Source organism: Ochlerotatus camptorhynchus, unplaced genomic scaffold (genome assembly GCF_037179485.1).
Source record: "Ochlerotatus camptorhynchus isolate MF236.1 unplaced genomic scaffold, CSIRO-AGI_Acam_v1.1 ptg000336l, whole genome shotgun sequence".
In the NCBI taxonomy this organism is placed as follows: domain Eukaryota; kingdom Metazoa; phylum Arthropoda; class Insecta; order Diptera; family Culicidae; genus Ochlerotatus; species Ochlerotatus camptorhynchus.
The window spans coordinates 484,858-497,425 of record NW_027040824.1 but is presented as its reverse complement, the minus strand read 5'-3'; the positions used below and the strand labels follow the sequence as shown (position 1 = coordinate 497,425).

Below are 12,568 nucleotides of genomic sequence, written 5' to 3'. Positions count from 1 at the left end.
CATTGTGATGTACGGTTTACTCAGTTTACCGTATTGGCATATGGCTTGCCAGAGCAAGTATTTTTTTGGCGAATTTGTCCACTTACTTATTCCTTATGTCTTCCGGAACATCAAACCGTGATTTCGCAACGTACAACTCCAGCCCCGGTATCTGCTTTGCGTCTGCCTTGATGTAGGTTTCGTCATCCATAACCACACACATCGGTTTCGTTAACCACTCTCGATACAGCTTCCTTGCGCCGGATTTGGCCGCTGTGTTTTGTTGATCACGCCGGTTCGGTGCCTTCCGGACCTTGAATACACGAAGCCCAGCTCGTTTCATGGTTTGCTGAACGAACCAGGCGGAACACTTTGCTTTCAGAGCCGCGTCGCGAATCGAAAGGTTCGGATTTCGCTTGAAATAATCCAACACCTTCCGGGCCTTCACAGGGTCAGCTGTTTTCGATTTTCTTCCACTTCCAGCCCGCCGCTCGGTCGTCTGGGACTCCTTAAACGATTTTACCACCCGAGACACAGTTGTATGGGTGATTCCCAGTTGTCTTCCGATCCATCTCATGGTCGCAGCCGGATTTTCAATGACGGCGCGCAAAATTCTCCGGCGATTTTCTTCTTGTTTCGATGACATCTCAATAACCACTGAACCGATTGTTATGAAATTTTGCACATGTAAACTAGTTATACCCAGATTTTCATCAATTTGTACCCACGGATAAAAAAGTTACACACTGATAAAAAATGGTGCATTTTTTTTTCGAGTACAAGCCTTTTTTTTTCCTCTGTTCGGGACCAAACACTACTGTGACCAGTAAATTGATATATTGTAGTATATCCCGTGTCTTTAGTTTAGTGCATGTCATATTACTCCATCACTTTTGAGAAATGATGAAGTATTCGATTTTTTTACAGTTGCCACTCTTGCATTTATCGCAAGGATTCGACTCTAATTGAAAGGTCCCGCTATTTATACCTTTCGGAGTGTTGAAACACCCTCCAAAGGCGCGCCCCTTTGTCAATCAAAATTGGATTCCTTAGCAACAAAATTAAGGTATGACACCGATAATGACCATGCATCAGAACCCTAGTCTTAACCACTTCAAACTAGGGAACAACGAATAGAAGATAAGAATCACATAGATGAAGACAACTAATTCATTTTTTTTCCTTGTTTCAAGATGATGACTCGGCAGACAAAGCCGAGTCTTGTCACTATCAACAAGGCATAAAAAGTAACAAGGACTAAGATGTGTTCCTTGGATTACTGAAAAATCCTGTTCCCCTAGTTTGAAGTAGTCAGGACTAGGAATCGGTGGTAGATCTTACATCCCGTAACGTACCACGAAAAGGTGATCTACCCACGTTACGGGGCAGAGTACAAGCCTTACTTCGAATAATTTTCCAATTTAAATACCATTACCAATTCAATTAAACATATACAGTAATAATCCGATGTTTACAGGAGGGGCTACATGAGAATTTTATCTTTCAATTATTTATCATAGTGTAAGATGGGACAAGATGGGTCACGGGGCAAGATGAGTCAGCTAGTATATTTATTAATTGATTTGTTTGTCAAACTCAACAGGTTCAATGCAACCCCAATGATGGTTTGCTTTTACAAACCAGCATTGGGGCTACATTGAGACTTTTGATGTTGACAATCAAAGAAATAAATAAATCAAGTAGATGACTCATCTTGCCCCACCTTACTGTAATCGTAATTCTAAATCTTTCCCATAAATAAACATCTGTAGGCTTTGGTGCAATAAGACCACTAATTAACACATGTTTCGCAGACAAAATCGACTTGGATTATTACTTGGAAACACAGTACAACCAAAACAAATGATTTTCTTCCCTTAAAGAAGAGAAAAACAGCACCGTTCGTCCGTTGTTTTTCCCTCTATCATTGGAAGAATTGCTATTTCCCAATTCCCAAAGGGCATACTAAAATGGCGTAGCAAGTTTTCCAACAATTTCAGACCCCCACACCCCTGGTAGTGAATTTTCCTATACTTATACACAGCTAGTCGTAGCTCATGCAGACCTCATTTCCGCCTAGAATGCTATGTCATGTTTGCACGACCCCCACGCACACTGAATTCTTTTCATCTGCCATGAATTCTCCACCAGAGGTAAAACTCGATCCTTCAGTTCATATTGGGTTCTAGAATCGAAAAACGTCAAATCCATAAATTTGGGCTCCACATAATCCCACTCTAACTGAATTTGATGGCCATTCATTTCGCGCACCGCGTCTCCTTGTTTTTTCGGTTGCGCCCGAACGATAATTGAATCGGACCCTCATCGGTTTGTGACCATCCCTTTTGTTTTACGTTTTGTGACCGACCGAGATAAAACGGTAAAGTGCTGCCGGTCGTATTTCCACCAGGTGAGTGTCGCCCGTTAGTACCTGACCTATAGCTTCCACTGAGCCGCGTTGGGCACTGTGGCGCGCTGGTACTTTATGGGGATCTAGGAGAATGTGAAACGAGCCGCATGCCTACCGGGTGATGACAACGGGCTAAAAATAACTGACCTTTATTGTTCCCTATAGCTCAGCAGATAAAACAGGGTGAGTTCCGATCGGATGCCGGATATCTTGAAGCGCTAAGTGGACCCTCTTTTACAAATTGTTCAGCGGAATAGCAAACACACTCCATTCAATGGCGATGGAATGTTTTGAAAGATAATCGACCGATGATTTTATGTATGATGATCAATTAAATCGAAATATGTATGTATGCCTGCCATCTGCAGATGAAATATGACACTCCGGTAATACCATTCATCTGCGTTGAAAAATAAATAAAATCAAACCGTACGCCATCCTTAAAATGCACTCACCGAAGGGATCCTTCGAGGGCCCTGCCCTCCGACCGATGTTCGGTAATGTGTCCGCAAATGGCAAATCTGTTTCGTTATTCAACCAAACTCTGTCCATTATTCGGACCATTTTACGTTCCATCCATCAACTTGAAGCAGGGCGAAGAAAACCGTCCAAATAATACTAAGTAACAACTGGCAGTTTTTTTTTATCACTTTACGACCTTTTTATCAACCTACCACCCCTTGGAAAGTGGAAAATCCACACGCCCCCGGATGACCCACAATCCACGCTAAGTTAGAGGAATACCCCTCTGCTGGTGATGGAAGCAAACACATAAATGGTAAAATCTAATCTTATTATATATTTTTTTTCACGGTCGTAAGCACAAAGACTGAATTTACCTGCCCTCCGTTAGGAACCGTGTGCCATTACCCGTGATAATACTGAAGCACTTTTACAACCTAACCTAAGGGACGCTTTGTAAATGATTCCATCTTCCGGGAAAAAGAGGGTAAAATTGTTAAGGCTGCTAATTGTTTTCATCGACAGTTTGGACGATTTTGGGTTCAACATGCTAGGCACATGCAGCTTTGCGAATCTTTTCAGTAATTAATGCTACAAAACGCTGTTGAAGCTTAAACAAACTCATTCAATTCATCAAAGACTAGGAAAAACTTACATTTTGCGATAAATATAACGATAAATCGTGAAAACAAAAATATTTGGATTCATTCACTAGTAAATTAAAGTAGGTAGAGTATCGAGGGCTAAACATTATTTTTAAATATCCAAAAAATGTAAATGAAAGTCAACTAATTCCACGATTTCCGCTTGCTTTCCCCGTTGCACGTCAAACAAACGGTGCAATAAGAAAAAAACCTCTGTTTAGTAACTCAGTCTTATTGTTGTTGATTAATCATAAACCAATTGTTAATGATAATCATAAACCTACGCAAAATATGAGTTTATTTAAGTTTCACTCGAGCAGGAACGATTATATCGATACCTTAAATTGGTATGGATTAACCTGATATAAGAGGTAAAATACAAGTTCCCACAATACCATTCCAATTCCAAAATAGGCAACCGCAATACTCAAACGATACCACAGAAGTATTTCTTTTGGTTATTTTGAAGGGGATTTCCGGTATTATTCTTTGGTATTTTAACTTTTATGTCAGGTTGATCAACACCTGGGATTTTAGATAAAGGGTTGGATTTGCAACAGAGTTCATTTTGACAAACGGTACGCTGAATTAAAGTTCCACGCCAAGACGAATCGGAAAAACTTGACAATCTCCGATTATCATAAAGCTTTGCATAATTGGTATGGGTAATCCTTCACATTTTTTACAAAAACTCGGCCATTTTGAATGCGTTTTTTTTTTCAAAAGTGCGTCTTTGTAAGTTTTCAATAAATTTTAGCACTAAAACGTCACTTCTGATCGAAATGACGTCTGAGACAAAGTTGTAGAATAAAAAACAGTCTTTCTGGGAAAAAATATATGTTTTATTTTTTACATTTATTTTGAATAAAATGTCCAAAAAGAATACCTCATTGCGTTGTCTTTTTTTTTTCCTTTTAATTCTACTACACTATTGTATCACTTTCAATTCATTAATTCACTTTTACTGTTTACTTTATCGCTCACTTTTTTTGATAAACTATAACAGTACTTAGTCTATGACTAGCCACTGATCAAGTTTGAAGTAAAGTAAACAAAATACTTATCTGTTGTAGTTTTTTTTTTTCTTTTTTTTTTTTTTTTTTTTTTAAGATAAGATGTGTAACAAATGAAAGAAAATTAGCAAAAGTGAAAGTGATACAAAAGTAGTAGAATTAAAAGGAAAAAAAACAACGTTTTTTTTTTTTCCTTTGGTTTGTTTTTTTCCGTCGATCTTGTTTTCCGTGCTGAGCACCAATGCTACCGACGTGCCAGGAAGGCAGCTCCCACACCTGGACCCATCAACTCATGAACCGGGGACCAACGGCTTTACTTCCCATCCGAAGGAAGGCGTGATCAGAGATGTTATGCCTCAGAACATCCCGGCGGCGCCGACTGGGATTGAACCCAGGCCTGCTGCTGGGGTGAGAGGTAATCACGCTTACCACTACACCCCCAGCACCGTTAAAAAAAAACAACGTAATAAGGTATAAAATTATTCTACTAAAACACTCATCAATCAATTAAGATTCCAAGAAGTGCTAAAAACTCAAATATCTCAAAAAGTATGCATGTATGTAAACAATGACTTCTATCGATAATTTCTAGGAATTAAAAGGCACGCCCACGCAGACCAACATTACAATCGAATAGGGAAAGTCTTTCCCTACCCAATGAGGATGTTGGTTTGCGTGAGCGATCCTTGAATTTCAAGAAATCATCAAGAGAAGTCATTGTTTACAAAAGCTGTTAGGCCCTAATTCCAGCTCTATCTAGATGTAGGTAAAGCAGTATAATTTTTAATCATAGGCATACCTGAAGTTTTTGCTATCACGCTTTTTTATGTAGTGTATACAAAAGAAATAATAATTGAGACATTTAAAATCGGTGTTATCGTTTATCGGTTATCGATTATCGGTTATCGGTTATAGTTATCGGTGCAAGCATTTCATAAAAAAAAAGCTTGTTAACAAGAAGTTTAAATATGACCAAAAGTTGATGTTCTACGACTATCAATTTTCGAGTATCCATGTTTTTAAACACTCCTAAAGATTGCAATTTTCATGAGATTTAATTAAAAAATTATGTTTTTAAAACAGAGTGGCATAAAAAGGACCAAGTATAACTCATGACCGTCCGATTTGAGCTGCCTTTTTTTTGTGTCTTCAACTCCGCGATGATCGATGAAAAAAATAATTTAGAGTGGAATCGTGAATCAATATGTGTGTGTGTGTGTGTGTGTGTGTGTGTACAATCTAACCCCCACTGTCCGGCAGTGTTATTATGGAAGAAAACTGCTTTTTATGGAATCGTGAATCAATATGGTATAAAATAAAAATTTAACTCTTGCACTTCTCTTAACGTTCGCAATCCTTGCTCCGCTCATCCTAACTGCGCTCTCTCTGGGATCACTTCCGGAATTCGATGGGGACTACCAACAGTGGCTCCCTTTCCACGATACTTTTGTGGCCCTCATTTATTCAAACGCTGCCTGATGTCCCCGACAGGCTTGATGGAGCCTCGCTCGCGATTTTGAAATGAGCCGAGCGTAGCATTTTTCTGAGGAGTAAAATGCCTACTACAAAATCATTCCACTGAGCTTCAGAGCTTGTGAGCGAAGGGGGATAAAATGAGAGTGAGGTTTGCTGCCATTCATGTACATGTACATGTTTTCTATCACACGCTCTTACTCACTCTTGGTGAACTATGAGCTTCTTGCGTCGAACAAAAAAATCACCCGGAGTCTTGAAAAGCGCACCTCACGTCAAATCATCCTCACGCTGAAGTTCACTCTCCCTCTCTCTCGAGGAGTTTTTGTTTACTTCTTCCACATTCTTGCCGCCACTCACTCGTGGTGAGGGCTGACTAAACTCGCAGGACAAGAGTGTTTTAAAACCTCCAGTGAGTTTGAGGAGTTTCAGCAAGCCTGGTCCTCGATAGTAAAAAAATCATTACTTGAAGACAGCCGTCAAAGGGGAAGCTGCTCAGGTAATCGAATCGATATCGATCAGTTCCGGTAACTATAGTTTGGCATGGGAAGCATTGAAAAGTCGTTTCTTCAATGAATATCTGAAGAAGAAGTGACATTTACAGGCTCTCTTAGATGTCGCACGGATGAAGAAGAAGTCTGTTTCAACACTTCAAGCATCGACGCATTCGAACGGCACATCAAAATACTACGGCAACTGGGAGATCATACCGACACGTGGAGTACCAATTTCGAACATTTACTATGCACACGCCTTCACGACGATACGCTGAAGGCCTCAGAGGACTATGCGTCGACAGTGATGGATCAAAATTACTCCTGCTTCATCGAGTTCCTGCAACGGAGAATCCGAGTTTTGGAGTCCATTTCATCGAGCTCGTCCACTGCTAGCACATCAAAACGATTTCCTGCCTGTACTCAACCGTATCCGTTGGGCAGATGTTTTAAATTCTAACGTTTTCCGCTGTCTGAACTTTACAGAATTAAATTGCAGGCACTGTAATCATCAGCACCATACTCTTCTGAACTCTGCTACATCCGATACTGGCCGCAGGCCGTCTAATGAGGGCTCATCGATAGCTTCAACGTGATCTACGGCACCACTGATCCAGTTGTAACCGGTCAGGCATGCAGTCTTCCCGTTTTCAAGTAAAAGTGGCTTAAGCGCCACTCCCGAAGGAGACCACCTACCAGGGAAAGGGTTGCCCGACCGTATGAGACCTTTCAGGGGAAGGCTCTGATTTTCCCAAATTTTGGGGCGGGAAGAAAGTTGGCTGATTGAAATGGTTCGAGTGCAAAAACATGCAACGAATTCCAAAATGCAATTACTAGGAGCGTGTGATCAACTGTCGGCCGGCGACGAGTCTGGCTAGCACGGCGGTTCTCATCACAGGTAAACCGTCTCGTTTCCCTCGGACCAATACGTATACAATTAGAGAGTTGCTCGGATGGATTCGGAGCCAACCTCCCCAGTAAATTAAATTAGCAAGTAAATATATGCTAACAAAAACCCAGCAACAAGAATACCTTTTCAGACAGTATCACTTCATCGGGATCTACTCTCAGCGATAACTACAAAAATACTTTTGAAATATATTACAAAGAGCTTTATTCTATACATTTGTAAGGTTCGCAAAAACAGTGGAGCTTTTATCCATTTATATTGTCCTACCACAGTACAGAGTGTTCATTTGTTCTTCAGACTCGTCTCCTATCTACTCTCATTCTACCTTTCCATAGATCCCTATTCCTATCGTGCGGGTGTGTGTGCTTGGCTTTGGGTGCTTATCAACGAATCCAATTCACGTGCATTTATTGGTTGCTTTGCACCGGAAAGAATTTGGCGCAAAATCGAATTAGAGCAAGTACGGTTTATGCTCGTACGCTTCGTAACCGTACATAGCAATGGTTACGTTTTAGAGTCTCATGCGCATGGACACTCACAACATATAGTACATGTACTCACGACCTTTTCATGATGCTGGTGATGGACACCGCGCGTTCTACGAATGAACGGACGGGGTGGCGGTGAACTCTGCTACCTCTGCGTTGTTCGACAGTGGAGACCGCCGGAAGTCTAGATGCGTGCTACGTGCATCGGATGAACCGGTTTGTCTTATTCACCGACTCGTGGTCTTGCACGACGCGGTACGAGCGTCGGTATCCCTTTGGTCGTCACCAACGGGAGGAAAAACGTGGTGCTAACTGCTGGGCTGTTAAATGGCCAATCGCCTTGCCTAGGGTGCGTCGTTGATGTTCGCGTCCCTCTTCCGGCGTACTCCGGGAACTTTGAAGCTGACGGTGGGGTCAGAAATGGCCACGGATGGTTCGGTGTGGTGTGTTGGACGTATATCGGCACTGCCACGAATCTACATTCGGAAAATAACCATTGCACCACGCACGTGTCAGCACGGAATTACACCAAACAAATTGCATGTTCACTTTTACCTGCTTATTCACCAAAGCACAACCCGATAACACACAACCTGAGAAAATAGCACACACTTCTCACTTCTACGCTACGAAAAACTAATGGAAAGGATTTTGGTTAAATAAAGCTACACTAATCTAAACAGGTATCATGTCACCTTTTGGACAACACCACGGCGTGAGAACTACTTTGGGCCACTCCTGCCTCTTCCACGGATCAGTTCAAAGTGAACGAGACTAAGTTTGAAGATCCTCAGATTAACCGCGATATTGTAATCTTCGCTACCGGAAATCACGAAGTTAAAATTCGTGATACCGAAAAATTCTCTCACGCCCTCATTAGTTTCATTGCGCGCAATTTTTGCATCTCTTTCCAAAGAACGATTTCCATCCCACAACCAACTTCGGCCCAAAACCAGGATGGGAGAGAAAATTAGGGAAAGGTCAACACATCTTGAAAGGATTTCCAACGGGTCGACGTTCGCGGTAGCTACGCGACGATCGAGCAACCCAGCGCCTGTAGGCTGATACGAGATGATCAAAGCGATCACAAATGTGTGGGGAACTCATTTAATTTTACTTTGCGCATCTGTGTAACTGGTGAACAAAATGAATATAAAGAACTACAATCGGTGAATATACATTAGGCAAGTTCATAAATGTATCTCTAGCGGTAATTAATTATTTAAGTAGTTAACAAATATTATTGAATATTGATGGTTTTATACGACAAACAAAACAGATAACGACATATATGCTCGTTACACAGTCTCGCTCGTCTTCCGAGACAGGACCATCTGAGCAATTAATGGTGGCCGCATCAGAAGTTTTTCCAAGCAGCAGGCAAATTGTCCAAAACGGTTCGGGATTTGGTGTTGTTTACGGAGGTTTGGTCTAATAATAAACAATTATCGTGTGGCATTAAATTCCTGGTGGACAAGGCGACAGAAAACCTTTCGTCACAGAATATGCCCACGTCTGGCTAGAGCATTTTGAAGGATTTGGTTCTGGGGGCGAAGTACTTACAATCGTTCTTCTCTAGTACAGCCCACTTGCAATTGGCTCCTGATCTTCCCGTTCTGGTGGATACTGTGTTCGACTATGTTTCCAAAATTAACCGCAGCATCTTCGTTCACTTCCACTTCCAGCACTGTGACTGTTTTGATGGTATCGCTCGAAGAACGCATCGAACGCCAATTGCCGTGATATGGCAAATAAAATTATGTATTTCTGTATTTTGCTGATGTAATTGTTGTTGTTGTTGTTGTTGTTGTGATGTAATTGTTGTTGTTGTTTAGTTCTCGATAGAAAATCAAGGAAAAGTTTTGCCATACATTTTTTTCCTGGTCTTCTTTTTTGCTGACCGCACATTTTATGTACAAATTTACATTGATGCCAAACATTCACTAGTTCACACTTTTGAGCTACAAATCATACTTACCTTACCAATCAGGCTAAGGCCTTGTTGTCCTCTGCTGTCCGAAGAAGTCGTCTCCACTCTACTCGATCCATGGCCACACTTCGCCAGCCTCGTAGTCTGCGAAGGGTCCGCAGGTCGCCTTCTACTTGGTCAATCTACCTTGCCCGCTACGTGCCTCTTATTCTTATTCCTGTTGGGTCGCTTTCGAGAACCATTTTCACTGGGTCGTAGTGCGGCATTTTTACGACGTGCAATTTTTGAAATATGAACGATGGATGGTTCTCCCTGCAGCTGGTACAATTCGTGGTTTATTCACCTAATCCATGTTCCGTCATCCATCCGCACTCCACCGTAGATGGTACGCAACACCTTCCTTTCTAAAACACCAAGAACACGTTGGTCCTCCACGAGCATAGTCCAGGTCTCGTGGCCGTAGAGGACCACCGGTCTAAACAGCGTCTTGTAGACAGTCAACTTCGTGCGGCGGCGAATTTTATTCAACTGGAGCATCCTCCGGAGTCCAAAGTGGGCACGATTCCCTGCCATAATGCGTCTTTGAATTTCTCTGCTGGTATCATTTTCGGCGGTCACCAGTGAGCCCAAATACACGAACTCATCGACCACCTCGATTACGTCACCGTCAATCTGAACTTGGGGTGGAAGGCTAACATTGTCTTCCCTAGAACCTCTTCTTTTTATGTATTTTAGTGACCATCCACTCCTCCGGTAATATCTCCTCCTCCCAAATCTCGACAATTACCCGGTGCAGCGCTCTAGCCAGTACTTTACCACCGTATTTTAATAGCTCACTTGGTAGTTGATCTACACCAGTTGCTTTGTTGCTCTTCAGCCGACCGATCTCCTCCTCAACTTCTTGAGTAACAAATCATGCCATCACAATTAAAAACTAACTTAACCTAAATCTGTATAACAATAAGAACTTATAGATGCAAGCTGTCATTTGGATCACATTCGGGAAAACATAACGCTTGAAAAGCCTTATCACTAAAAATTGTTTGAATGTAATATTATATCTGAAAATACTGAAATTGCGCTGATAATTCAAGTTAGACATTAAACATTGGTTATTTAACCATATGAAAAAAAAAAATACCAACATTCCATTTTACAATTATTGTCCGATGATTTGCGCTATAAGTCGTAGCCGATGTTTTGCACTGTTGCTTTCCGTGACGGTTTTAAAATTTCGGAGACAGTAGGTTGTAATCCTAAGGTTTTCTATCCACCAAGTCTGCCATCCTAAACGTAACTTCCGGGAATAAGTATTTATTATTCATTCGCTTAGTAGAAAAATCGCCTCAAAAATCCCAACGATCGGCTGGGATTCAACTCATACCCCTTGGGATGAGAAAATCAGTCACACTTTTCACTCAAGTTGAGGGGGGGAGGGGGGTGGTGCCTTCCATTAATAAGATGTTATGAAAATATTTTGATTATGTAAACAGCAAGAAAAGATTATTAAGTTTGTGTTTGACACATAATACCTGCCAATTTTGCTACATGAGAATCGCAATAAGCGATTTTGTAATTTATCTCACCCATTCTTCGCTCTTCACTCTTCACGAAAAGGCGATCAGGAAAACGCTCATTGTGGCTCTGTCAAAGCTAAATTTGCAGGTTTTATGTGTGAAACACAAACTTTACAATCTTTTCTTATTACTTACACAAACAAAACATCTTCATAAATTATTCCATAATTTCATAAAACATTTTTTAGTCAAAATGAATGTAAGGCACCCTGCACTCAACCGTAGACTGGAACAACGGCGCGACTGACAATTCTACGGAACATAAACAGGAAAACTCAGGCAAGTAGTGCTTACTTAATAGTCAAAATAACAGAATATGTGTACAGGTTGTAGAATCCTTAACTAAATTATGAATAATTTACTTATGACCTATATACAAACAGGGATTCTAATTTAGTACCAAATTGGTAGAGCGTCCTTCCGAATAAAGAAATCGGATTCTCAAAAGCAACATAGAAATACATTTGGTTTTAGCGAAGCCATTGATTTTCAAGAACTTGTTTCGTGAACAATCCGAACAAACAGAGAGCAATATTGCAGCATATAGAAAACAACAATTTTCAGTATGCATTTCATAGGCAAAGAGCAAGGAAGATGGTTCTAATATTTATGCACTGAAAATCCATTAACCATGAGTATTAAAATTGCAGCAGAACCCGAGCAGAAACCGATAGCATATGAATATCTTAATGTGGTACGATGCCTTATTTTGGTATGCTTGTGGTATAAAACCTTGTTTTGCTATTATACAGTTATTAAAATATTTTGAAAAACATCAAAACTTTGACTTTCAGTTTTTAGACCATAACACAAAAAAAGAAAAAAAACCTATGAATTGTAGAGAAAGTGGATGTAATGTCGGCCTAAATGACCCTAATTTGGGCCAATACATAAATTCAGCAATCGACTGAATTTTCGATAGCGACTAGAAATATCCATTAGTACCGTCCCAATGACGCGTTCATCAAGATAAAATTAATAAACAGCAGATTTTGAACCCAATCTTAGATCCATGGGCCAACATTAGAGCCATTTCCCCTACTAAAAAATCATACAAATAGCAAATTGTGATTTTCTTACACAAAAAAAAACTCTTTTTATCCGTCAGTTTTTATAATAACTAAATTATTTATTAGTTCGTTAGTCATAAAACATGTTTAAGGTAATTTTTATTTAAAGCGTTAATTC

General features: G+C 40.6%; 2 protein-coding genes across 5 annotated transcripts in view; one reads left to right on the top strand and one right to left on the bottom strand.

Annotated features, from left to right (window-relative positions):
* The window catches only part of LOC135708852 (uncharacterized), a 34,862-nt gene extending 34,540 nt beyond the window's left edge, over positions 1-322 (bottom strand). The window contains exon 1 of the mRNA XM_065231029.1: positions 87-322. Coding sequence (XP_065087101.1) covers positions 87-322 — 236 coding nt within the window. The remainder of the gene's footprint in view (positions 1-86) is intronic.
* Fas1 (fasciclin 1) overlaps positions 1-12,568 on the top strand; it is a 564,588-nt gene that overhangs the window by 105,114 nt on the left and 446,906 nt on the right. The window lies entirely within an intron of this gene.